The 27,703-nt window shown below is 37.2% G+C and overlaps 1 protein-coding gene across 2 annotated transcripts in view; it reads left to right on the top strand.

The window, feature by feature from the left end:
• Positions 1-27,703, top strand: part of crybg1a (crystallin beta-gamma domain containing 1a) — a 68,968-nt gene that overhangs the window by 11,896 nt on the left and 29,369 nt on the right. The window contains exons 2-3 of one of the 2 annotated variants that reach the window (XM_066671336.1): positions 15,700-15,841; positions 25,803-26,974. In XM_066671336.1, coding sequence (XP_066527433.1) covers positions 15,700-15,841; positions 25,803-26,974 — 1,314 coding nt within the window. Of the gene's footprint in view, positions 1-15,699; positions 15,842-23,573; positions 23,708-25,802; positions 26,975-27,703 lie in introns of those variants that run through there. The other variant, XM_066671345.1, reaches the window with a different exon arrangement.

Genomic DNA, 27,703 nt, shown 5'->3' with positions numbered 1-27,703 from the left:
TTGGTTAATTAATTAATCTTGGTGGTTAAAAGGTTACATTTATTAACAAATATGTGATGAAGCTGACAGGCATTGACTGATGGAGCGAACAAGATCTGAGGTTTAATGGTGAACATGTGGGTTCCCTATTTGGCAAGCAAAAGGTCACTGTGGCCTTTTATCTATGTATTATAACTAATTATTAATGACTATTAATATGTTTACAACATAATCGATAACATTAAAAAGCTTTATAAGGGTATACAAGGGTTTATAGTCTTGTTAGGAAGTAGTACCTACTTTTCTTTTTTGTTTTCTATTATTTTTGCACACTTTCTTGTAAAGTACCCTGAGCTGTGTTTCTATGTTTAAAAGGTTTTTTATGTTATTGTATACTGTCTTTGTTTTTGTCCTTTTATTACAAACCTGGGTTTATACCCAAGCTCCCTGTTATGAAACGTGCAGTATTAACTCTGCAATATATGCTTCCATTTGAGATGAAAACTACTTCTAATTTCTATAGTCCATTGTTTTCTAGTACATTGTTTATTCAGTATCTTTTTTCTTTATTTAAAAAAAATCAGATCTTTGAGTCCCAAAAGAAAATCTTTAGCTCGACACAGTGAGGAGTTACAGCTGTTAAGTGATCTAACCAGCTGCTTGTATCAGTGTCACTACAGTACAAATGTATCACGATTAATCCTTTTTAATAGCAGCTGTGGTTAGCGAAGCAGGCTTGGGACTGGAAGGTTGCTGGTTTGATCCCAACCACCAGCATGAACTTGGGGGAAGAGCGCAGTGAAGGAACAATGCTGTCTCCTCCCTCAATGGCTCCTTCAGATGACTGCCCATCGCTCTATATGTGTGTGTGTGTGTGTGTGTGTGTGTATGTGTGTGCGCCTGTGTATGTACATGCTTACCTCTAATGCTCTCATTTGTGTGTTCACTGCAATAGAGTAAAATATAGAGGGAAAAATTTGTTTTACTTTGTACAATAACAATAAAAGCATGTTTATACTGTTTTATTTTTGAGGAAGTAGGCTTTTCCTTTATCAATTACTCTGTGAGTCACTGCTGTGTCACTACCTGCTTTTTTTAAAAGACAGCCATAACTCATCTCAGACTCTTCAATCATCATTGTTTCCTCTTCACATGCAAACTTCTCTGGTTTCCTTAACCCAACATCCTATTTTCTGTTTCTTTTCAGATTTATATTAGTTATCTATTATCTACTTTTAAAAAATGAATTGGCTGGGACAAGTCTTTCAGAATGGTTAGATCTGTAATAGTTCACTGTAGAGAAACTTGTCAGTAGATTTCCTTACAGTGTTGGTGACAGGAACCAGGGCATGCCACGCAAAATCTGCAGTGAAGCTAGCCTTTATGTTTGTAAAAGTGATGATGGTAAAGGTGTAAATACTTTTACAAAAATATGTCTCAGGCCAAATATTTCAAACAATTCAATTTTTAATCTTAAAATGCATTGTTTAATGCCTCATTTATTAGGCATAACCATGACAGAGATAATTACTTTCTGTGAGGAGCTTTTATTAGTGTTGAATGTCAGGTATCTCGTATCTGACCATGGTATGTGCCATGGGAAAGCTTCATATCAGATTTTGTTTATATCTTAAAGGGGATGTATTGTAACTCTTTTCCACTAGTGAACAGTGTCCCGGGGTCTTAAAGAAATGTCTGTGAGATGCTTTGGTCAAATACCATCAAGGATCAAACATTACAGCAGCATACTTCCAGCATTTTAGATTAATTTTGTGTTTTTTATTGTGAGAATGGACACTTAACTATAATACATTTGCACGTGTGCTTATTTTTATGTGAATGAAACTTTAGAATAAAAAGATTTGTGTGGGAGAGTAGAGTTGGGAAAAACGCTTAAATTGAAACCTGACTCAGCTTTCTTTGTGCTTGTTTTGCTCCATTTAAAATTGTCTTTGTGCTGTTAAATACATGCGGGTCCAGCGTCATGATGGGAGAAACTCAGATGACTAAGCCAGAATGCAGAAAACTGACTGGAGGGTCTTATTTCATAGTCTCATTATTTTATATTTCATGGGAAGATCCCCTATTTGATGTGCACTTGTATTGAAAAAGTGATTCTTTCAAATATGTACCTTTAAAAGTATAAAGACAGAAAAATGTTAGAAATCTGTGAAAACCTCCCTTTAAGAGTTGTGAGAGATCTTAAGAGCTGCTGTGTTATTTAACCCTGAGTGTGGGAGAAGTGTCAATCGGTAAGAGGCTGGAATTTTTTGTGGCTTATACTATCAGTTAGATGGAAAAGATCTTTGCTCTAATGACAAAGGTTCAATCGTCAGTCACCACACCTCAGCTAACTGCTTAGTAATTTCTCACTGCAGGGCAAATCAGATTTTTACATCTGAGATTACACAGTGCAAATGACCAAATATGATTTACTTGAGACAAGTTGGTTGTTATGGTAAAGGGACTAGTATGAGTATATTGAAGGGTGGGAAGGCAAGACGATTTGCCCTCAATTTATGGCAAAATCACATGGTCAGAGATCTGCTGGAATCATTTCAAAAATGTGTATGTTGATACATCTATAGTTAGAGTCTGCTTGAAAAAGTGCAGGTTCTAAATGTTCAACAGCAGATACTAACAGTGAATCGAGCCCAATGAAAATCTGCAGAAATAAACAGCAGCACTTTTACCTGGAGTCTTTGTGCATCTACTGTTACATATTAATGTCACTTTTGGAGGCTCGGTGAGGACAGAATTTGCTTTCTGTTTGTGTTTACCAAACAGGTCCTTAGGGCTGTGATGCTATTGCAGCATGTTTCTCTGTAAGCTGATGTTCCTGTTGTGTCAGAATGACTTGTGTGATGTGTGTTGTCTCGTGTCAGGTCATGATACCTTGAAAAACACCATACTTCCTGCATAAGTCATTAGGATATCATCGCTGTCTAAAGAAAAATGTCCCATTTTCATTTATCTACACCATTTGAACACATCAGCAGCTCTTTACACTGTGTGGACGATTCACAGTAGATCAACCAGTAGAAATGCTCCAAAATGATTGAATTAAAACCTCTTAATCAGAACCTGAACTGAACTATGTTTTTTTCTTCTCCTGTAAATTTGTATTTTGTAACTTTAGATTTCGATTTTGATTTTGTTTGTCGATATATGTTTGGAAATATTAAGCAAACATCACACTAGACACTCATTCTACTAGTTAGGGTGGCTTTAAAATTCCCCAAAGTCATCATTTAAACAATTTAAAGTATACCAGTTATATTTCCCTATAATTTATAAAGTAGATTATATTTGTTAACAAATTATTGGAAAGTTTTATATATTATTGTTTTTTCCAAGAAGCAAACAAAATGGCATATAAGATTCCCTAAAATCTTTTTTAAAAGAATATGAATATACATAAATATTAGAGCTGTGCTGTATCGGATTTTTCGCAATAATATCCTCATAATTATTAAAACGCTATAAAAATAAATATTGTGAAAAAGGTCATATTATGACTGGTTTACATGATTACGTCATGCAGTTACCCATAATATGGCGTACATTCCTTATATGAGTCATTTAGTCACATTGAAGTACGGTGGAAAGTGGCTCTGACGTGGAGGAATTTGCTAAAAAAAAATGGGCAGTGACGTCAGTCGTGTGGAGGTGATCTGGTTCCAAAATATCATGTAATATCATATGGATGTACAATAAACCATGGTATTATGTAAGAAATAAAATTTTATTATATATATATAATTTATTAATAATTTTATTTATATTAAATATATTTAAATGTATTTATTTGTTTTCCCCCCGTGTCCGCGTGGGTTTCCTCCGGGTGCTCCGGTTCCCTCCCACGGTCCAAACACATGTTGGTAGGTGGACTGGTAACTCAAAGTGTCCGTAGGTGTGAATGTGTGTTGCCCTGTGAAGGACTAGTGCCCCCTCCGGTGTGTTTTCCTGCCTTGTGCCCAGTGATTTTGGGTCGGCTCCAGACCCACCGTGACCGTGAATTGTAAAAGCAGTAACAGATCATGAATGAACGAATTAATGAATGAAGAACATTTATTTTGTTTCAGTAGTCTGCTCTTGAAATTAATAGAAAGTATTTTTTAGTGTTTTTTCATATTGCCAAGAATACCCTAAAATATCATGACATTATTTTAGGGCCATATCGCCACCTAATTTATATGCTGTATATAGTAAGCAAATTATTTCAGAAATGACAGAATAGCACTGCTGGTAGTATCACTGTAACACAGCTTCAGGTGCTCAAGGATGTGGCTGCAATCTTCACCTCAGGTCATTTCCACAGAAATGTCTCATACCCAGCTAGGGAAAATGTTTAAGCTGTGTAAAGGTTTAAAACAGTGAAATGGATTTGTTTGGTGTAAATAAATGGGTGTGTCTGGCAGCAGTGGCTGTGTGGTTGAGCTTCATATTTTTGGTGTGAACAGTAGTAACTGAGAACATCATAAATCAAAGTGATAGCTTTGATCACAGATTTTTTGTAAATAAGTTTATAAATGCAGTTATTATGATTCTTGCTTTTTTCCATTAATGTTTTCCAGCAATGCTTGTCAGGAGCTCAGACTACATTATCTATGAGATAATTGTTTGATGCTCAGGGTTTTTTCCAAGTGAAATGAAAGAGAACTGCTTCTCCACCTTTTAGCCAAATATGAAAACCATTTGTATCATACCTTACCTGACATCAGGTTCATGGATGGTTCACATTGTTTCACATGAATGAGGATGTTTCAATACTTTCTCATTGATTCTTTCTTTATTGTGAGGTGTTGATGAATTTGAATGAGTTCCCTCTTGGTATTTTAGTTGTATTGGGTATTTTTGCTTCTGTGTGTGTCCTAACAGGATTCCACTCAGCCTGGGTGATGCCGTAATAGCAATGATACAAAGGCGATACATTTAAAATATCCCTGTTGTGGGGAAAAAATATTTAGAACTGAGGAGGTTACTGTCTCTGCTGTGGGGTTCCAAGAGTGCAACACACCTTATGAGAATAATGCTCTGTGTTTAAGGGTCCTGATCGTTAAGTAAACTTCAGACTACATTCCAAAGCTACAATGTCATGTAAAGCCAAGCGATAGCTTTATAAAAACAGGAGGCATTGTTACACTCTGCAGGTTCTCCACAGAGGGGATCATTAGCACATTTGTAAATTTTAATTCTATTACTTACGTGACCTACACGATTTTAATCAAAAAGCAATTTTAATAAAATTCTGTGTATGTTTCCTCACCATTTGCTGCTCTCCAGTCAACAGTCAACTGTGGAACTGTGCACTCTCAAAACTGATCAAATATGTTTGTAAATGGCTGAAAAAATCAACACTCTTGGTCCAGTATGCTAAGTTTTCTCTGTCAGCTCATGGCGCAGAAAAGGCATCTGAGGTTTTTTACACATGGAAGAGCCAACGTTGAAAAGCATGAACCAAGATGAACCAAGATATAGCTCTTTTCATGCTTCACAGGGTGGTTATATTGGTAATACTGAGGAGAAAACATCTCCAAATTCAGGAGATGGCAAACTGCATGAAAATAAACCTAAAGAACAGACCTAAAGTGCTACAAAACTAAACAACTCAAGTTACAAATGAGTTTCTGTGGTAGTTCAAACTGTGAAAAAACTTACAAACAAGTTAAACTTACCTGTACAACAAGAATAATTTTCTTCCTCAAACAAAGTAATTTTTCCACCTTAAAAGGTGCATGAAAGTGAAGTTGAATTTAAACAAACCAGAGAGAACAGGGTTTCCCCACAATCGTAGACGTCCCTTTTAATGGGAAGATGCAGTCCATAACCCACATAACCTCCCATTCAACAATCGGAAATAATGCAATTCCATAATTGATATTTAACAAGAAATTATCTTTACTAAGTTTTTTTTAGATATCAACTACACCCAGACATTGCTGAAGGCATTATATTGGAGTACACTTACTTTAATTAATGCGTGATATGTCAACTATAATTATATTGGTCTGGGCTTGCAAGGAAATGCGATAATTAGATGTAGAAGATGGAGAAATGTTATGAAAGGTAACTTTAGATCCAGCTTAGATTTTTATGTGTTGTTGTCTCTCTTCTGACTGAGCTTATGAAATGACTGAGGATTTATTTAGGAATGTTAGAGTTAGAAGAAACATACGAATGAAGATCATATGGCGTCACAAGACATAGGACTCTGAACCACAGCTCTAGGCTTTGTTCAGAACCCTTGTCAATGTGTTACTGGCTTTTTCAATATTGAATTGCTTTGTTATAGTCAGTCAAATGTGAACTGTAGAGGCTGGACTTGTTTTGACAATGAACTGCCTTTGGCTATTGCTTTATTGTTTGTCAGATATCACCATCTGAATTAAAAAAAAAAAAAAAGATACCACATTTAATTTTACTTATCTTCCAGTCAGAACACCAATTATATTCAAGCTATTTATTTTTCAGGACATATTTCTCAGGAGATTATATTTTGGATAATCTCCGTTGGCGAGGAGGGGAAACAAGTGGGACTCTTAACAACCATTCATTATCTAGCAGAGAAACAAAACGGCACAGAGCGGCATTGTATGACATACTATAAAAATGGACAAAACCTGTTCTTGTAATGCAGTTGTTATCATATTCGACTAACACACAGTTTGTAACTGGGCAGATCCATGAAACTTGGGGGGCATAAACTTAAGGTTAGAGAAGTGGGCTTGGGACCAGAAGGATACTTGGCAACAGGACCTTCAGGAAACATGGTGGAGGGTGGTGAAGGAACCATTCTTTGTTAATTTTCACAGCTAAAGTGCTTTTGAGCATTGCACCTAACCCCCAACTGCTTCCTGGGCACTATGGCTAGAATCCCGCTGCTCAATATGTGCGTGTGTGTGTGTGTGTGTTCACTACCACAAATGGCATAAATGCAGAGACTCTATTAATAAAGTAACACTTCTTTTTATTCTTCAAAAATGCTTTCCATTGCATAGCAATTTGTTCAGTAATAAATAAAGTATATTAGAGGACAGTAATAAATGTAGTGTACACAAATACACACACCACTAGGCTGTTTTGTGTACTCTTACAGCTTTGCTACAACTTTCACTTTTCCAGCCGTGTAAACACACACAAACACAAAGTGTGAAGAAGTGCAGAGACACTGACAACTGTCACTTATTCATTCAACACCTTCAATCCACTAATACTCTACAAATCTGTTACAGTAAAAGGATTTTGGGACTGAAATTGTCCAGACAAGCAGCTCCTAAAGCTTCTCCTGACACAATCTCTGCAGGTTAGAACACACTCCCGAGATGAGTCCAGAGCCTTGAGAAATAAAGCCTCTTTTGTTTCATCCTTCACAGGCTCTGTTTATTTGTTTGTTTGTTTGCATGACTGAGGTGTTTGTGAGTTTTAAACAGTGGTTCCATTGAAAGCATTTATTTTATAGGTGCAGTAGGTAAGATTTTTCATGATTGATGAAACATTGAGAGAAAATATTGGCCAGTACAGCAGACAATGAAGAACATTTCTTTTCATGAACACTGATGACAATGGCCCTTTCAATTTGGGTCAGCGAAGGTTAAATATTTGTAGATAAGAGCATTAGTGAGTTATAGAGCTGATGTTGAATGATTAGTGAAGCCGGATCAAAACCACCACTATATATATATATATATATATATATATATATATATATATATATATATATATATATACATATGTGTATGCACCTTAAAAGTTTTCATTTATAATAAGGGTGTTGACAAAGGTTTCTGACTTAAATCACTCGTACAAACTCTGGTCAAAGCGTTACCAAGCATTAGTTGATGATATTTTCTCGTTGAAACATTGTTTCAACAAACTTTCCTTGTTGTAAACGTTTACCCTCCACCTGCTGGATGTTTACCTGTTCTTTAACTTGTGAGAATGTGTTGCACAATCAACATGCAGCTGTAACAGCCGCAGGTGAATGGCTGTTGGGGTAAAACGTCAACTTCCATAACCACTGTGCCAAAACAGCACCACTCATTCCATGCACATGCCTCTGTGTTCAGGATCATGACAGAATATGGGTCAACTAGCATTTGTGTTTATAAGTAAATAGCATTTAGTAGCATTCAGAAGTTTATAGTTAATATTTTGATAATCTAGATTTGACAGTAAATAATGTGAGTACGCTGGAATAACCCCAGAAACATTAAAGCGTTATGTAAATTTGGGTTAATATTTCATTCATTCATTCATTATCTGTAAGCGCTTATTCAATTCAGGGTCGTGGTGGGTCCAGAGCCTACCTGGAATCATTGGGCGCAAGGCGGGAATACACCCTGGAGGGGGCGCCAGTACTTCACAGGGCAACACAGACACACACACACACATTCACTCATACACTCACACCTACGGACACTTTTGAGTCGCCAATCCACCTGCAACGTGTGTTTTTGGACTGTGGGAGGAAACCGGAGCACCCGGAGGAAACCCACTCGGACACGGGGAGAACACACCAACTCCTCACAGTGGTTAATATTTTTTATATTAATGTATAAGAAGTAGGGCGACTGTGTGTCAGGAGGACAACACACTACAGCAAAAGTTTACAATTTTAAGAAGTCTAAATGTACTTTTTACATTCTGTAAAAAAAGAATGCACCAATGGAATGCTCTAAAATTGACTTAGAATACAATTTTTACATCTCTTTCACCTTTTTTCTTCATTTTATAAAATAGCTTTATTTTAAGGTCTGGTTTCTAACATTCATTCATTCATTCATTCATTATCTGTAACCGCTTATCCAGTTCAGGGTCGTGGTGGGTCCAGAGCCTACCTGGAATCATTGGGCGCAAGGCGGGAATACACCCTGGAGGGGGCGCCAGTCCTTCACAGGGTAACACAGACACACACACACATTCACTCACACACTTACACCTATGGACACTTTTTTTTTTGAGTCGCCAATCCACCTACCAACGTGTGTTTTTGGACTGTGGGAAGAAACCCACACGGACACAGGGAGAACACACCAAACTCCACACAGACAGTCACCCACAGCGGGAATCAAACCCACAACCTCCATGTCCCAGGAGCTGTGTGACTATTAACATAATATTTGTAAGAGAGTTTACAAACATGTTGTAAATGTATTTTTATAATGTGTTGAATACTGGCAACTGAACAGGCATTCAGTGTAACCATTTTACTGCAGTTTATTAATAGTGCTTATTAATGTTGTAGTTCATAAGGAGAACTACACCCGAAAATATACTGAACCTACCATGCGCACATATTGCAAATAAGTTAATTTACTTTCAGTAACTACCACATTAGATTAGTCTGGATTTAAGAATTTTTAACCGGATTATATTCTAGGGTAACCATGCCATATAAATTTGAGGTCTGCTTGTTGAAGTATTACAATGTAAAAATATTTAGGACATTAGTAAATGCAGTTAATAACCTATTTAAAGAATCTTAAAAATACATTATATAAATACATTTCATTTTACACATTTATAAGTGCTTGAAACTGATATGTTAATATTAAATAAGTAATGGGGAATAAAATAAAGATCACTTATATAAATTGTTTAATTTGTTTGTGTTCAGAAATGACGTATTGCTCCTTTAACATAAAAGTTAATTATGTCTTGCCTTCTCTTGTGAAGTTATTATTTTGGAAATGTTCCTGGCAGTGCATTTTTGGGAAGTGGCAGTTGGAGTGATTTTGTGGTGTATTTTTAATGCTAGATCCAAATTCTTCAGCGGTAAACAAACCTGAAATGCCCTTAAAAGAAACATAATGACATCTGCTGTTTTCAGCAGTCTACAACAACACCAAATTATCTGGAAGTCAGTAGGTTAGTTAAATAAACCAGGCTTTTCTGGAGTGTGTGTGTGTGTGTGTGTGTGTGTGTGTGGTGTGTGTGTGTGTGTGTGTGTGTGTGTGTGTGTGTGTGTTTGTTGCCTGGCGTTGGCATGGAGTCTTATGGAGTGACTCATAATCTGGAGAACTCTTAGTCACAGTTTGGTCCTTGTCCAGCTCTCATTTCACTTTTTTTTTTACACCATCATGCCACACGTATACTTGCTGTGTTTGTGTATGTTTATGTTTGTTTGAATACTTTGTGTACTAGCCAGTGTTTTTATGTTTCTCTTGAAATGAAAGGTTTTAATAGGTAGTTTGTCCTTCTGTAAGACTTCTCTGTGCAGACTTTACACTAAATGTTTTGGTACACTAAAATTTATTGCCATTCAACAGTATGAATATTAGGACACAATGGGTGTCTACATATTTCTGTTTATATAAGCTATCAGAAGCTTTTCTCCTAATATTTTGGAGCAACAGAGTGGCAGCCTTTAAAGCTGTTGTTATCTTTTTATTTTCACTAGACCACAAGGACCAAGAAGCACAATAAGATTGAGCAGCTGTATTTATACTGGAAGCAGTACAGTCAAAATAACTATTACTTTTACCATGAAATGGCAGACGTTGATATCTTAAAATAATTGCAAACTTACACACACACACTAGTGAACATTAGGTGGCAGTGAGCACACATGCCGAGAGCAGTGGGCAGCCCTAGCCCAGGCACCCTGGGATCAATTGGGGGTTAGGTGCCTTGCTAAAGGGCATTTCAGTCATGACCCAGCTCTTGGGATTGAACTGGCAACCTGTCTGTACCAAAACCTAGTGAGCTGCCTAGGTAGGCACTGACTGCATAGACTGTTTAAGTAGACAGCGTTCTAACCGTTGCCTGTCCTCATGAGTCTGAATATTGAGACAGTCTAGCTGGAGAGCATCACGGCTTGTTCCCACCCTGTGGTGTCACTGTGGTGGTGCCTTTTGCTGTCTCTGTGGTTGTACCCTCAAGCGTACATATTTGTTCCTTTAATTAGGGAACATAATTGTACCTTAATTTATTATAATTGTAGATTTTAAATTTGTGTTGATTTCATACGCCCCATTTCATCTCCAGGACTATTAATATGTTTTTTTTTATATGACACAGTTTAACAATGAAAGATTACAAACACTTATCTCGTTCTGGAGAAGAGAATGTAACATACTTTTAAGGAACAAAACTGGACTTTTAAACACTGTTGGTTGAAAGGTACATTTACACAGTTGGTACCTTTAGTGACAAATATTGTGAGATTTCCCTCTAACCTACCTTTTTTTCTGAGAGTGTACCTCAGCGCAGAGGATTCTAATCTTCCTGGTGTATTTGCGTAATTTAATGATTTTTGCTCTGGGAGAAGAGTGAAATGGACGGGAGTTGTACTTGCATTACATCTTGGGATTGCCTTCGCGGCTGAGGAAGGGTTCAATGCTGCCTGAAAATTCGGCCAAATTATGATATCTTAGTAGACAGCATAATGAGGTATCTAAGAACTGCGACAGCCTACGTGTCGGGAGCGTGCACACTGTGACGTAAAGTTCTCTCTAATGAGACAGCTCACTAGGTTTTGGGACAGACCCTCTGTCAAAATTTGTGCAATCTCCTTTTGTTTCCTGCAGTCCAATCATCTTCCCAAACTGGAATAACATCTTCAAAAGTGACATTCAAAAACAATTTAAGGATGACTGGCAGTAATTCCTCTTACACATGTGACCTCTCTGGACCTTCAGCTTTGTAAAGAGGCCTCTATTTGAAAACCCCAGGGCTACAGGTTCACTGAAACAAACTGCATCAAAAGATCAACTATAGTCATTAACTGTACACCATCAAGTATATGTATATATAATGTGAAAAAAATCAGCAGTCCTGTAACAGGCATTCCCTGAAAGTGACAGTCCTTTTACTTTGCCTTCTGTCAGTTAAAGATTTGCTGCTGCTATAATAAACCTTGTCTGAGTTTTTGGTTTGGTTTGAGGCTTGTTTGAGATAAGGTTAAAGAGATACGTAAAATGGGGTTGGTGAATTTGTTTGCGCTTTTAATAAAGAGCCAGCAGCAAAGGACACCTGCTTTCCATTTTTCCAAAAATGTGAAGGAAAATTAGTCCACATCTCCAAGTTCATGCATTCATTCATTTTCTGAAACCAATCATCCATTTCAGGGTTGCGGTGGGTCTGCCCAAGTCAGGAACACACCCTGGAGGGGGCACCAGTCTTTCACAGGGCGACATGCACTCACATTCACTCACACACTCAAACATTCACTCACTCACACCTATTTACACTTTTGAGTAACCAATTAACCCATCACCGTGTTTTTTTGGACCATGGGCAGAAATTGGAGCACTCAGAGGAAACCCATGCAAACACAGTGAGAACACACCAAACTCCTCAAACTCCTTGAAACCCTCCTCGGGTCACTGTCTATGAAGACATCTTCCTGTATGTGCATGTGTTTCCTCCCAGAGCCCAAAAACATGCATTGGTAGGTGTTTTGCTTATTCACAATTGTCCATAGGTGTGAGACTGTGAGTGATTGGGGGGAGTGTGTGATACACTCTAATCTGTAAGCTTTAAATTGCTGTTGTCAATAAGTGCGTATGACTTTTACATGCACTCATGAAAATAAAGAGGCTACAAAGGTTCTTTGAGCAGTGCCATAGAAGAACCACTTTTGTTTCCATAACGAAACGTTTTTGCTAATTACGCTTAAATGGGTAAAGAACCTTAAGATCAAGTGAAGGATTTTAAAATGTTTAAAAGTTTCTTCACACTCATATAGTTCTTAACAAACAGAACCAAAAATATTTCATCACTGGCATTTCTCAAAAAACCCTTTGTAGCACCTTTATTTTTGAGATTGTAATAGACAAGTCAGTGCCTGTATTTCGAGTTTCTCAAGGGAACCAATGCAAAAAGTTTAAAGTTGTAATTTCATCAGAACAGAAGCCAGAAAGATCATCAGATTCCATAAAAAAGAGGGAGAGTGAGAAAACTGGGACGGATTGATATACTGACTTGTGACATATGGAACTGTTCCAAAAGAAGAAGAATGTAAGGCAAGATTTTGAAACATTATCTGTTATCTGAAATATCTCAACTTATTGAACATGTGCCATATTTTAGCATTCAGCCTTGGTTAATATCCAAATGTTAAACAAGACTAAATACAAGACAGAAAATGCTGTATGGTGTCACCCGTTCAGTATGTCTTTATAAGAGTGCACATAATAGTGATACAGACTGAAAAAAACATATAATAAAGTATATCATGATGAGGTATACTGCCAGATTAAAGACATGTTAACGTTACAGTGGACGACTCAGAATGAGCTTCCAGATATACACTGTACAATATCAGTGTGTGCTTTTCACACTCAGTATACTAGGTTAATTATGTATGTATTGTTCCTTTTATCTGATCAGAAAAATGGTAAATTCAACTGCTCATCAATAGATATATAACCACTTTCATTGTACTTCTGGTAAACTACGAAAAGTCAAATGTAACACTACAGGCAAGCAGTTACTGTAATGTTATATTTAGTCCAGTGTAAGGTTAAGGTAATTAATAATGAACGTCTTCATAAACCACTTTAGTATACAATTTGTTCAATACATTTAAAAGTACATCAGATAATCTTGTTATTTTCTTCTCCTGCATGGCACAGGGTGCTTGAGCCACAGTTAGTGTCCAGCCAGTGGTCAACATAATGTTTTTATTTATTTACTTAATTTAATTAACTATTCAGTTATTTATAGATTTACTTTATGTTTTAGTTTTTAAAACAAAATTGTAATAATACTGTAAACATCAATACAAGGCAAGTTGCTTATTGTGATACTTAAATTTGTATCGGCACATGCCTAATAGAAACCTTTAGGGTCAAGAAATTTGTCTGAATTTTCTTTGTCCACACTTCCTTTATTACAGTGTTCATTCTTTACAGGAAGCTTGGTTACTTTCGGTTTTTCAGAGAAATGGTTTTTAGTATTTTTCATTTGACATTTCCCTTTTTTGATATTGGGTCGTCTTATGTCTCATTTCATTAAAATATCTTCTAAGTGTTTTGATTTAAATACTCAATTAAAATATTAAATAAATTAAGGGGATTCTCAGGCTTACTGTATATGATTCAAAACTGCAGCATATTTGAGGTCAGTACGGTTTATTTACAGAGGATAATATAATAGAGTGAGTTCTGTTCTGATAGTAAAACAGGTGCATAACACTCTCAGCAGTGGAAAGCCCTCAACAGTTTTATTTACATTGACTGTTTGTTCTTTGGGCCTGAGATCCCAGCCCTAACTGTTATTGTTTTGTGCCAGTAAATCTAATAGTTATAATTATTAGATTGTTGTAGAAATATTATATTTTTCAACCTATTGCTGAATGTTTTCAATTAATCTATTAAATGTGTCTTTTTTTCTAGTAAAAGTGTATTCTATTCCCATAAAATAATTCACACAATTTTGTTCTTTCCAAGAAATAATGCCAATGGAGCAAGTCAAATAGCCAAGATATACATTAAATACTCTTACAATATTCATTAAACAGCATCATAATGAGAAATATTAGATATATTAACTAAATTAATGTGTTTGTACTTAATATAATCTCAGTGTTTGCAGTGTTTTAGGCTTTGGTCTGATCTGACATGAGTGTTTATTCAATAAATATGGGAGTCATCCGAGAAAATCCCTGTGTTCTTTTTTTTTGAAAGGACAATCCAGTTCTGAAAAGTGTTGAGGAAATATCTGTTGGCAGCTATTCAACCCTCAAAGGAGAGAGGATACTTAACAACCTTTAAGCACCTTAACAAATACATTTTAGAATTTGCCATGCTCCAAACTCTCATCAGCAAGAAGAAAGGAGGAAGACTGAAGGAGAAAAAGACTCGAATGGAACTGGGGCCTGCTGTGTTTCTTCCAGTTTCATAGAGGATATCCCTGAAGGGTTAATTCAATGTGGAGGACTAAAGGCTTGCCACAGCCTGTGTTCACATCTCCAACTTGAAAACTCATTCTTCAAACTTTCTGCTTTAGGACCCATGTTTAGTGAGAAAGTCAAGAGACATTGTTATTGAGCATTTAGCTTTCTTTATTGGTGATTAGTAACAGTTTACATCTTTTAATAATGTGTGCATTCCAGAGATGGTGAAGCAAAAGTAAAATAACAATACAGAACAGAGTACAATAAGGTGCTGGGGTGTTTTTGGTTAGGCTTGGGTAATCTTCTAAATGCATCTAAGATTATAACATGTAAAAAACATTTTTGACATGCCTTGTAAGGGTTAATGTGACTTCTGTGGCATAAAGGTTAGAGGCAAAAATTTACTAATGTATAAGGGGTTTGATTTTGGTACAAAGAATATTGCTCTGATGTTGTGAACAGTTATTGTGAAGCTTGAGTTCTTGCACCTGTATCTGTCCAGTCCAGGGTTTATCTCAGCACCAATCACAACTACAAGCACAGATGTGGTAGTTAATGATGGATAACTAATTAATGACTCAATGAGAATTAAGCCTTTGATTCTCTGCTATGGGTCAGACATGGATTAACTCTAGTGTTAGACCAAATTGCATGACCAGCATTGGGCTGTGGAGCAGTGGAACTAGTGATGGGGCTCCAACCAGTGCATTGGGGGTGAGTTGTAATAGTGTTAGGGATCCAAAACGAAGTTGAGTAAGAGGTTCATTCTCATTTATAGCAGAATTTGTACAGTGTAACATGTTTCAAAAACACATCAGTCTGAATAATTGGTGTCCATCAGCACTGAGGCCTCATCCTGTTTGTTTTGTCACCTGCAGAAGCTTTGACCAGCTGAGCATCCGGACAGAGGACAACATGATTATGTCTGACACCTGGTCCACGGTCCCTTCAGAAGCCACTTCAGTGATGAGTCTGGACCTGTCTTCCTCTCCCACCTCGCCCTCCCGACGACACAAAAAGGTACACAAACCTGACAAATAATTGAAACAAGCATAATTGTATTCCAACAAACAAATAAATCAACAAGTACAGAATAAAACAGTCCAGAAATAAATCCTATCTTAGATTTCGAAAGATTAGGTATATTGACTAGATTAGTTATCAGTAAAGCAGTTTTATCCACCTACCAAACTTCCTAAATCCGGTAAAGAGAACGTGCCATTTAAAACTGTTGTTCCTGTTTAAAAAAGCACTGCAGTTCTGAAAAGTGTTGCTTCTGAAAACGTCTTCTGCTTGGCTGCCTGTCAAAACCCCAAGGGAGTAACAGAACTGCCATGCCACGCTTCATACTTTCGTCAGCAAGAAGAACAGAGGGAAAGTGAGGGAGAAAAATATTAGAATGGAACTGGGGCCTGTTGTGTTTCTTCCAGTTTCATAGAGGAAATCCCTGGAGGGTTAATTCAGTGTGGAAGACTGCTGTAGTCTAAAGGCTTGCCACAGCCTGTGTGCACATCTCTAAAATGACGAGTCATTCTTCAAATCTTTCTGCTCTAGGACTCATGTTTAGGGAGAAAATCACAAAGCGGTTTATTTAGCTTTCAGCGCCCTCTATGGGAGAGTAAGTCTAGTTCACATCGGGTACAAATGCTTGCTTTTCTGAGAGGGTGATATCTGGAAGCAAATCTGTCTCATATCAGACTTTGAAATATTACCACCTTTGAATTTGTAGCACTGAGTTGTTTTGCACTGAAATTATGCATTTGAATTTTGTTGTTTTTGAATTTAACTCTTCAGATTTCCACCTCTAAATATTTTGCTTCGCAATTATGCATCTGAATATAATTGCTCTCAAATTGAACTCGTGAATTTTCAAGAACACGTTTTCATTGTTATTATTCAAGGTTAATACATTCAAGCTCAAAAAAATTCAAACAATATATTTTGAAGTTGCTCAAATTCGATAGACCAGATTCAGATACAAAATACGAGTTAAAAAATTCAGATACACATCTGGGACACCAAGGATGAGCAATCAATTCATTTGGATTTTCTCTTTCACCTTAAATGCTGCACTAGTTGCATTCTGTCGCCGCTAAATGGCAAAATACGAACACAACTTCCACACCGTGGAAAAACTACACGTTTAGCTTCCTTCCGCGGATATTATCTTTTTATTTTTAAAGTGTCTCAAAAATCTGAAAGGCTCACTAAAGACACAACATAACAGACTATTAATATCCTGGGTGTTGCCCTGTGAAGGACTGGCGCCCCCTCTGGGATGTGTTCCTGCCTTGCGCCCAATGATTCCTGGTAGGCTCTGGACCCACCCCGACCCTAAACTGGATAAGTGGTTACAGATAATGAATGAATGAATGGACATTATGGTTTTAATAAAAACAACACTGCCAATTTTCTCTATGTCTTTTACCTTTAAATCTAAATGGTAGAACAAACATGGCAGTTATTGTTAATTTCACTAAAGATTCATTAAAAATAGTTAATTAAACCTTCATTTAAGCAGACAATAATACACAATTAACATTACATTATGTCCGTTTAGGTGTGTGTGTGTGTGTGTGTGTAAAACATGTTCCTCCTTAAGCATTATGATGTCATAAACCTGCTCAGTGTGGGTAGGGGTCAAAGCAGGGGTCAAAACACACTTTCGCTAATGAAGGGTGTTTGGGCTATTTATGATCAATTTAGCTTTATGAGGACCTATGGAAATGCTCTGATCTCTGTAGAGGTCAGTATTTCCTCTCTGGATTGTCATGGCTCTGGCCTGCTTTTATTGCCTAACTAGTGTCCCTGCTGCTTTGTAAAGTTTTCACTCTTATTTTGCACTTTTTTGGAGTGTGTTGCAGACATGAAGTTGTACATTTAATCACATTAAATTACATTTAATTACATTACATTTACAAAATGTAAATTTTGTATTTTTTTGTGTGTTTTATTCTTTTCACCAGTTAAATAAATGCTTACAGGAATAAACAAATCACAGATTATTGTATTTATTGCATTTTACACAATGCCCCAACTGTTCCAGTAAGAGGGTTTGTAGATAATATAATGTCAATCAGCAAAAAGCTAAATATTAAAGCAGTCTGAGCCATGTCTGCCTTTATTATCTAGCACACCTTCAGACACTGGCACATTTATTATTATTATTTTCAACTCCAAATATCATCAGCTAAATGTCACAAGTCACAATTTTTCCCCCAATATTATAGTTTAGATTGTGAGCTGATTCCAGCACTAACTTCCAGTAGCTTCCGAATCCGACAACATGTACGTTCCCCTTCTTACCTTGTGCCCTCATACAAAAGCTGAAGTATGTGGATCAATAAACACCACTTCACTCCACAACTCATTTTAGATGTGTTTGTGTGTCTGGGAATGTCAAATCAGACGTTCTCTTTCAGGCCCTCTGTTCATTTCAGAGCTTTAGTTGTGTAAGCACTCGCCTGCTTACGTGTGATATGTTACCTGTTCATAAATCTGACTCAGCCTTTTTAGAAAAATTGTTCAGCAAAATAAATTAATCTTTTCCTGAAATGCTCATCTCACAGTGCAACCATTTTGGAGCTTGCATTTCCCAGCCTACCATGCAAAAGTGTGTTTACTTTTAGAAAATGAAGAAAACATCCACAAGAGGGAGGCAGTGGCCTATAATCTGTTTGTGATATTTCCGGTTAGGAGTAGTCCTTAGTCATTTCCTCACTGATTCTTTTTTGTGTTATGAAACAGCAGTTTTCCCTGCACCTCGTTACCTGGAAGTATTCTGTGCTATATATTTGTTATATATATGATCAGTATATATTGAAATAAAAGGACTGTGGTGGTGAATCATATTTATAATTATTTTCTGATACTGTTTAATGGTAAATATGACTTTAAACAAAATACACATCTAATACTGGTCATGCCTTTATCACCAGTCTTGTGTCTGTTGTTTCTATGAGGAAGTTTGGTGAGTGTGTTTGCCTGTGGTGATACTGTGGAAAAGCACAGACTGGTTTGAAATAGCCCAAGGCTAGGGCAGTGCTCCATTTCTGTGGATAGCTGACTGACAGAGGCTCCTATTACACAGTGAGTCTGTTAAATTGGGCACCAGGAAAAATATCTTATAAGAAACCATTCTGTCTGATGTCAGTAAACCACATGAGCATCTTTCCAGTCACAGATGGGTAAAGCAATAAATAGTTTGCCTAAAATATTTCTATATGTAGTTGTGTAAATGGCCAAAGTGTTTTAGCTTCTTTAGTGTTTTCTTTAGTCTTTTTGGGTGACATGCTTTAAAAGAACGTAGGAATATTTCACATGGATTGTTTTCAGCTTTTCACATTTCAGAAACTGCCAAAGACCTTCAGTGATGTTGTTCTGAGTTCCAGAGTATTTACATAATATAAATGGTCTTGTCAACACAACAATGGCACAGGCCTCATAGTTTGCATTATTTTCCAAGATATAATGCACGTAAGCCCTGAAAGCATTTTGTGATTAATTCAAATGATTTATAAGGAAATGCAAGTTAAATACAGTTCCTTCTGTTGTTGTTTCCTGTACTCACTGACTTAAAATAAATATTATTGTGAGGCAGGTTTGGTCCACGACACACCCGGCACCTAGCCCATATGAAGGTGGACCTGTGGCTGAGTTGAGGCAGCCAGACTCACTGAGTCAATGCCACAATTCAATGCCAAAAGTGAGACAAATTTCGGCCAAACATTCATTGCTGTCTGGATAGTCTCCTTCCCTGAACAGTAGAGGCTGTCATTGCTGCAAAGGGAGACAAACTCCTTATTAATTCTCCTAATTTTAGAAGAGATCTTGGCCGAGCAGGTGTGCACAAATGTTTGGCCCTATAGTTTGTGTTTCATATGCTTTCAGGAGATATGCAGAACGCAGTTCCACTGCTCAGCAGAAAGGTACTGGGGGGAGCTTTATACTTCTCTATTTATACAGAGCTGGATGTAGGAAAAAAACAAAGAAAAGTGCATGACTCACCAGTCCATATTACATTTCCTTCCAATACCCTTAACTTCCTCATTTGTGCTTGTCATTCTCAGTAATGTGGGTAATGTAGCTTCTACTTTCAGCTTGATTCATGAGCTGGAACCATTCGATGATTCTGAGTCAGAGAGGTTCATAATGAGTTGTGTGACCATTCTGCGGTTCCTTTTTTAAAGCTGAGATCCTACTTAGATGTCCGGTGTATGCTGTATGTGAGTTTCAATTCTCAAAACCTGTTCCAGTGTTTGCATACTATCACTAACACTGGTTCATTTATTTCATGTGCAGTCAAAGTCCATCCATTTAGTTCATTGTGTATTCCGTTAGAAAACACAGAAAAGAAAAAAAATAGTGGAGCTTGATTTAGATTTTTGATAAAAGCTTTGTAAGGATTCCTTTCTTTCTCTATTTTTTTGAAAGTGAATTGGATTGTGTGCAAATTAAATATGCTTATCATCTGGTGTTTGAGATGCTGTCCTTTATAAACCATAGTTTAAATGACGTTTCAATAAATCGGCGGTAGATGGCGCCAGATAATGGCTTCTCATCCTAATAGCCTTCTCGTGTTTATGGCTCCACCGCTGCTGAGGCCTTTTTGTCTTTAGTCAGGTCACTGGTATCACTTACGCTTGATAAGTGGTGTAGAATGTCCTGTGTTGATAAAAGATGCGTAATTGGACCTCAACAAAGATTGGCTTACGTCATGCTCACCCACTAATTATGGATCATACCCAGGGCAGGAGTAAACACTTATTGTAGCACGAGTGCTAAAGTTAATCTTGGTTACGGCTTGCCAGTCAGCTATGAAACATTACATTTACTTTATATTATATCCATGATAAATATAATTATAAATAATTATAAATATATTAATTATATTAATATTAATGCTCATATGTTGCTACAACTACAGGAAACAAACTTACATAGTCCAAATTAAACTCTGAATTCAGCTACTTTAATGTGCGCACATGTTTTACTACTTTACAGATATAAAATGAAATGGATTGACCTGAAGCAGCTGCACATCAGCCTTAGTTCAGCTTACTAAAATACCCAAGTATGGTGACAGCTTTTAGCATTTAGCATTAGCTTTTAGCATTGCTGCTCCAGTTATATGCTAAAATTGATTTAGCATCAATTTTTTTTCTTTCAGACTGCTTTTTGAAACCTACTGTAACTTATTTCCTTATTTATGTACTCACTTTATGTTAATATAGTTGTGTTTAAGATTCCATTGTTTGTTAAATATAATGCCATATTGATCCTCATACAAATTGTTGTGTGTAGCAGCAACCAAAGTTTTATAGTTGGCTTGTTCATGACCAACTGATTGTGTTGGTATTGTAAATGAAACCAGAAATGACAAACGATAATATGGCTCATTTCAGCTTTGAACTTCTTAATCTTTTAACCTGTAAGGGACAAGATTAAAATACTCTACCTCATGCTTTCTGGTCACATGCTCCTCATTCCTGTCAAAAAATAAACGCTGACTATCAGACCTATGTCGACTTTAAGGTGCTGTACTGACAGCCAAATATTGGATGAGTCAGTGACAGGATTATTTCTTCGTTATGAACATGAGTCCTCCCTTGTTTACCTTCGAGGTCTAAGTCCTTGGCTCATACACTAGTCCTTATATAATTTATGCCATACACCAGTCGTAGTGACCGCGTGTAAACCACACAAACGGAACAAAGGACCGTGTCTCGACTGCTTAAGAGATTCATGTGGTCATTTTATTGGTTCCAGTGTGGGTGAAAGAGGTTAGCAGCTATCTAATCACAAGAGATCATATATCAGATCAAAGGTAAGTCAAAACATTATCATTTATACTGCAGGTTATAGTTTTATAATTAAAATACCCTTCTGAAGGTTTAGATCCCTCCTCCAGGTGAGCTGTATGTTAGACGTCAGTCTTTTCTGCTGATTTATGGAGCAGGATTGAAAAAAGGAGCTATGTTTAAACAGGATGTCCAACAAAACTGTTAGCCCGGTCTTACTTTGTAAGTACTCCTGACTGTAGTAGGATCTGCATTGTCCTGACAGTAGGACCTATGGAAATAATATTGAAAGTTAATGTTACTGTCAGAATGACAGTCATTCTGTTCATGTAACTGGTGCCTGTTCATGAAGAGTAGATAAAGGTTTTTGTAACTACTACCAGTATTATTGAGAATTATTTTGTGAAAGAGAATAGTTTTTATCCAGTGATGTCTGTTGCTGGTCACTGGAACCTAAATAAATTACTTCATATGGTAAAATGAACGTCTTGACACTGTTTGCAGTGTAAATCTAGCTTTTATTTTCTTACATTAATGAGATCATGCCTCAAATGTGTGTCTATATACAGCCATTTGCCTGTAATTTATTTTTTCATGAGGTTGACCTATATGGTTTTAAATGCCAGAAACATCATTTATTTTTAAATGATCAATGCCCTTTATCCCAGGCAATTTTATTATTTTCCCGTAAGACTGATGCATGCAAATTATTTCTGCACTGTTTGGCAGCCATATGTTGTGCCTCATTCAAAAAAGCATTCCACCTGACTGGGTGGAGCTCTCTTACTCTAGATCCAACAGACAGATAAATGGTGTTTGCGACATCCCAAAAGCAATGATTTTACAATGGAAATGGAAATGATTTTACTAAGGAAAATTCATTTTTACATGAATAGAAAATTACATTAACAATTCCTATTAGGCTGCAGTAGGACATATAAACAGAAACAGCATAAAAAGGGGCTTTAATAATTGGATATATCTAACATAAAATGCAAGTGTTAAAGTTAGAAATATGAGCTTCAGCAAGCAGAACAAAAAAGGAAAAGAAATAAAATATGTATATAATTATGAGAAAATAAAATATATCTGACAAATTTATCTGAAAAATATATTAATTTATTTTCTTCCAAACTTAAATAAAATTAGTCATTATAAAATAATTAGAAAACAAATACACCAGTATTGTTCACTTAAAAATATATATTGCTTCGATATCTTCATAACTAAATTATTAAGAAATAAAGGGTAATTTGGAGATAGTTGATGTGAAGTACAGTTTGAGAGAAATTTAGAAGGATTTGAGAAGGATGATAGTAAATAGATATCCGAGGTGTGTAAGATCTCTGAAGATTCTTTATTACAAAATTATTCTAGATTTGATATTAATTTTCAGGTATACACCAATTTACCTATTATTGTGCTTATTTACGTATTTGGAGAGTAATGTAACTGATTTGCATTGTAAACATGGCAACTTTTGGTTCCTTTCACCGCTGCAGTAAATTGGTATCAAAGTTTCTCTAAAATGACCCACTTGAAAGCATGGGCTTGGGGTGACTTTGTTTACATATGCAAGGCTGAATTGTGTATAGATTTGAAGAAGTGGGGGACATTTCTCTTTAAATCAAGTCTATTTCAGGAGTTTTGGTTTCCATGGGGCAGCAGGGTGTGTCCGTTTGGCTCTGGGCCATTTCTATAGGCTAAATAGCCTTTTGCAAAGGGGATGATTCATTCGCTGAAGCGTTTGACTTTGTCCTTCAATTGCGCAATACCTGCAGGTGTTTTTTTTTTTTTTTTTAAACCTACCTGGACGGCATATTTGGGCTTTCTGCCATTAGCCAGACACACAGGACTAGTTACTTTCGACTTCATCAAGAGTTTAGCTGAGTTATGTCTCGTCTGTTATAATTACCTTCGACAAATATAGTCTAAGTATTTCTTTTGCAAGAGAGGTTTGTTAGTGTTATTACTTCAGGATATTGACTTGTTTTGTGATTGTTTTTTTTTTTTCGCTGTCTGCATTTGGGTCGATGTTTCCGTTCAGGTAAAGTTCTCCTCACAGCTTTCTACGGGATATAAAATGGTGAGTTATACCTCATGAGTGACTTATTTTGACTTCCGTTCTCTGATTTAATGCTTTAATTGAGTGTGTAGGTTGTTCTTAGGCGTCTTCATGACCGAGTTGCTTCAGAAGGCGGGAAAGAAAGTTAAAGGCGGTCCGGGAATATTTTCCACTCACTGAGCCATGACTGTTGGCATAGCTTCCCCTCTCTTTCCCACCGGTTTTCAGACAAGCCCCGCCCCCGTATCGCTGGGATTGGCCATTTCGTAATTTTACGCCAATAGGAGCACGAGTAGCGATTTTTATCACGTCACAGGGGAAGTAAGGCTGTTTATATATTTATTAAACACATTTGTTTTATAAGTTATATACAATAATAGTTAAAATTGAAAAGTTACACATATCATTATACAGTTATCCTCAAGTGTTTGCGTACCTCACTTAAAATAATTTATTTCAGTTATATTTGTTTGAATAATTACACATCCTTTACACAGTTTTGCACACTAATGCATAATTAATTTAAAGAATTGAGCAAAAATAAATCTCATGTGGCATCTACAGATGTTGTCATAGCACAAGTAATATTTTATGGTGTAGGCATATTTTTAATAAATTAATTAACATGTCTTTAAAAAAACAAAACAAAACAAAAACTCATTGGTAAGAAGGGAATGAAACTGGATCATTCTAACAAATCAGAGCGCAGGAAGCCTGGTATATCAACCAATCACAAGGCAGAGAACTTGCTCTTCAAAGCAGAGCGTTTGCGTGCAGGAGCAGGCAGAGCTGTTGTAGACTCTGGGGGCAGGATACTACTAACAAATCAGCGCAGTGGGTAGGACAGCTCCAGCCAATCACAGCACCGTCGTAAAACGGGTGGGGAAAAATTTACTGCCAGGCTTAACGTGATACACGCAGTAGAGGGAAAAGACTGAATTATTGAAGGGATGAGGTTCACCTCATTTTTACTGCCGCCTTCTGACTGTTTGGATCTTAACTTAAGTGGTTATAAACTTAGCACTTCACCTGTCACAGTGGCACTGTAAGGTAATGCTTTGTTTTTTTTTCTAATCAATTGTTGTGATGCAGATGATGTGTAATAGGATCTCTTGGGTTCTCTTTTTAACTTCTGGCTCTCAAGTTCATGCAGATGAAGTAGATATTACAGATTGACTCTTTAAAGAAATATAACAAGTTGCAGTTAGTCATCTTGTTGTATAATTATTCTTCAGAAACTTTGTAAAAGAACAGTGTTGTTCAGATTAATAATTATGGCTTCTAAGCTATTGCTTTAAGCACAATGAATAATTGGTTTCCAGATGGGTTTTTTGTCCATACTGGGTTTTTCTTTATACTCGTTTACTCTTATGCATGCTGAGGAAGTACATTTTAATAAGTAAATCATTACTGACATATTTGGGATGTCCACCGAACTTGACATTTGAATCTAATCATCCATTAAAATCTCTTTGTTAAAGAGTGGTTTCTTTATCATTCTGGTGTAATGCTCTGCTGGATTCGGGTAAAGTATTTTTTCAAGTTATAAGTAGACACTTTGGGGATGTCAGACAAACATAATTTAGCACTTGAATCTGATCATGTGTTTTATTGTAATGATTAACAGTGTGTTCATTATTTAGGCTAACAGTATACAGTATTATTAAGTACTTTTTATACATATTTCTTGTACAACTCATAGGCTGTTAACGGGACTCAGTGGCAGGCTGCCACGTCTGTGGCTGTGTGGAAAACTGTTTTATGCTGGAAAGTCTTCTCCAGAGTTTGCTTACATTAGCTTCTGGCTCCCTATCAGCAGACACCGTTGAAATGTACTACTTACAGACATTTTCACCACACACTTATTAACTAAACTTCATTATTTTGTCTGCTTAGGCTGAAACGTAAAGGTGTCTTGGTCCTTAAACATTTGGCTGACAAAGTATGCGACAGTGTTGACATTTGGTGGTTGTTCTGGCACTGGAATGCACATACGTTGGAAAAATAGTTATAATTCCACGCATTGGATGGTTTTCAGGTATGTTACCTTCTCAGTAAGAGACACCGTTCTAAGCATGTTTGTTTGTTTTTGTTTCTCTTTTTATATGCACGACAGAGTTCAGATGAAAAAGGAAGCGTGATAAACCGGGTTGCAACATTTTTCCTAAAGAAAAGAAAAAGCACGAACACATCCAATGAAGGGGTTGAGAGTATTTCCCCAGCAACCAGCCCTAAGAAACCTGAGGTGTCTCCAGGCCTGAGGAACTCCTCTGGAAGCTCAGACAGTGACCAGGTGTTTGTTTCTGAAGTCTGGGTGAAAGGAAGCCCCAGCGCCGGAAGTGTCGCTTCTATCATCGCAGATGGAGGAGACCTGCCATTTGCAGACAGTGAAAGCAGTAGTCGAGGGAGCGTGAGGGAAGTGACCCGGCCAGAGAGCGGAGAGCACCAGAAGACAGAGCATCTGGTGGTTGAAGTCAGCAAGAAATTACAGGTGTTTCTGGAGACCAGTGTGACCAATGGAGACCAATGCCATATCACACAGACATTTCAGAAATGTGTTGACGTTCCTGTGAAAAGTTCCTGTGAACCTCCAGCTACTACCGGTGGAACAGACGTTAAAAAGACAGTTCTGAAACCCATTTTAGGAGGTTCAGGAAATTACACTGCACTGACTGGAGTCACTCTCACCTCGCACTCAAATCACCAGTCAAGCTCTGAGAGTTCCTCAGAGCAGAGTGAGGACAACAGCATGGGGAAGAAAAACTCAGGCCGGAGAAGATCTCGCAAGCTGAGTGACGGCTCTCGCGAGGCTCTCAGCCCGACCAAAACCTCGTCCCCCGAAGCGGAGGAGGGGTCCTCCCTGGCCTCGCCCTCGCCTGTGCAGCTCCACAAAGCCATGTGGGTGGAAACACACCTGGAGGAGGAAGAGAGCGACTCACCTACTCTGGCCACGCCTGTTGCAGAAAGCCCTGGTGAGGGCTCACCTGTGCTAAGGACACTCAGAAGCACTGACCCCATCCCTCCACAAGCAGCAGGTTCTGAGCCAGAGTCAGGCCTTCCCTCCTCTCAGGCCTCATTGGAGCTAAAGACTGGCACAGCAGAAGCTCAGAACTGTGAGGAGGTGGTCAAAGAGAAGCGCAGGAGTGTGAAGCTGTCCAGGCACGAGAAGTTCTTCGCTAAGAAAGTCTGGGTCTCTTCGCAGACCAGTTTGGAGAGGGACGAAGAAGGCACTCCAGAAACAAGCTCAGACCTAACGTCTCAAGGCCAGCAGAAATCTGAAGTGAAAATGTGAGTCAACCTGTGATGTGTAATTGTTTGCTTCTTTGCTCTAGTTTTTCTGTGCATTAACGCTTTTGTTCCTTTCTTCGTGTGGAGATCAGAGTATGCAATATGATCTCCAGTTTCCCATGATTTTTTTTGTATGAAGAGAGAACAATGAGTTTCAGGGCTTTTTATACGTAGAAGACTGTGGCTTGGATGAACAGGCTAAAAACACTTTAATAATAAGAATAAGAATAAGAATAAGAATAACACTTATCAGTATTTTCATGTAGAATATTATGTGAAATAAGATTTGATAGGTGTTGATGACAGAATATGTTGATGAATAGATAATAAGAATACTAAATTTTAGGTGGTCATATCCAGGAATGTATAGGAGTTACTTTCTTCTACAATAAAACATGAAGCATGATCCTTGCATCCTTAGCATGTGATGCTTACTGCAGCATATTTTATGTGATTCTAAGTGTTGAGACAAGTCCTACATGCAGTAATATTATGTTTTTACATACACCGAAGGGTAATGTAAGGTAAACGCACTTTGGTTAAAGCGCATCCTCAGATGTAGTTATATTATATGACTCATCAGTTATTATCATTATTTAAAGTTGTCTCCAGGCTACTTAGTCTACGTCTTTCATGAAGACTGGCATATTAAATTGACCTGTTTAAACATGCTTAATTCTGATCCACAGATAATTATTTGCTTGTTGCATTGGTTATTGTTTTTATGTG

Source organism: Hoplias malabaricus, chromosome 1 (genome assembly GCF_029633855.1).
Source record: "Hoplias malabaricus isolate fHopMal1 chromosome 1, fHopMal1.hap1, whole genome shotgun sequence".
Lineage (NCBI taxonomy): Eukaryota > Metazoa > Chordata > Actinopteri > Characiformes > Erythrinidae > Hoplias > Hoplias malabaricus.
Note: the sequence above shows the minus strand (reverse complement) of the source record. Positions and strands in the feature narration are given on the sequence as shown.